The following is an 884-nucleotide window of genomic DNA, read 5'->3' on the forward strand; positions in this document are numbered from 1 at the left end:
GATTGAGTTCAAGGAGACCCAAGCACTAGTATTGGCCCCCACCAGAGAACTGGCTCAACAGGTATTGATAGTGTAGTTCAAAAAAACTGCTTGCGTGTTGCATAGGTTTCAGGTTCCACAACTGTGAAGGATTTAAAGCTTAGCGTAACTTGGTCCTATCAGAGCCCCCTTGTCTGTGCATGCAGGAAGTATTTGTTCAAAGATAAGCAGGAACTGGGTATGTAGGTGTGTTTGGTAGGTTTGTATGCTGATATTAGAGAATCCAAAGTTTCTGTTCAGGGTGGACTAAATCTGTACCCAATTTTAAGATTTGAATGCAGTTGTGCAACATGAAAACTGCAGTGACATGTTATCATTTGACTGTCTCAGTAGTTTGTGATGCATCTGTTGCATGCTATGTTTTCAAAGCTCACTGTGGTATTGGCTTTGAAGTAAACCTAATAAAGCAGTGGGCTTTATTAAGGTCCAGATTGGAATAAGAAAGTACCTTTTGGGAGGACAAAAATTATTTGCCCTATTTATAGCACTTGGTGCTTATTAACAAATTCTTAACACAGTGAAGAATAATGTAGGTGGTCCTAGCTGGTTCCTGGGGCAGTAGGATCCCAGATACACTGCATAAGAAAACAGGAAAGAACTTTAGCTTGAAACAGGTCACTCTGTTTTAAGCATGGAAGAAGTAGTATTGTGCTCTCTGCATGCTTAGAAGCTGTTGGCAGGCCAGATATTTTGCCATTGTGCTTTGGAATAGTCAGTTCTATAGGATAATAATTGAGGTTTTTGACTTTTAGATCCAAAAGGTAATTCTGGCACTTGGAGATTATATGGGAGCAACTTGTCATGCCTGCATTGGTGGAACAAATGTTCGAAATGAAATGCAGAAG

General features: G+C 40.2%; 1 protein-coding gene across 1 annotated transcript in view; it reads left to right on the forward strand.

Moving 5' to 3' along the window:
- Nucleotides 1–884, forward strand: part of Eif4a2 (eukaryotic translation initiation factor 4A2) — a 4,590-nt gene that overhangs the window by 1,423 nt on the left and 2,283 nt on the right. The window contains exons 3-4 of the mRNA XM_023700930.1: nt 2–61; nt 792–884. Of these exons, the coding sequence (XP_023556698.1) occupies nt 2–61; nt 792–884 (153 nt within the window). The remainder of the gene's footprint in view (nt 1; nt 62–791) is intronic.

The sequence above is a fragment of the Octodon degus genome, unplaced genomic scaffold (genome assembly GCF_000260255.1).
Source record: "Octodon degus isolate 3935 unplaced genomic scaffold, OctDeg1.0 scaffold00128, whole genome shotgun sequence".
NCBI classification, from domain to species: Eukaryota; Metazoa; Chordata; class Mammalia; order Rodentia; family Octodontidae; genus Octodon; species Octodon degus.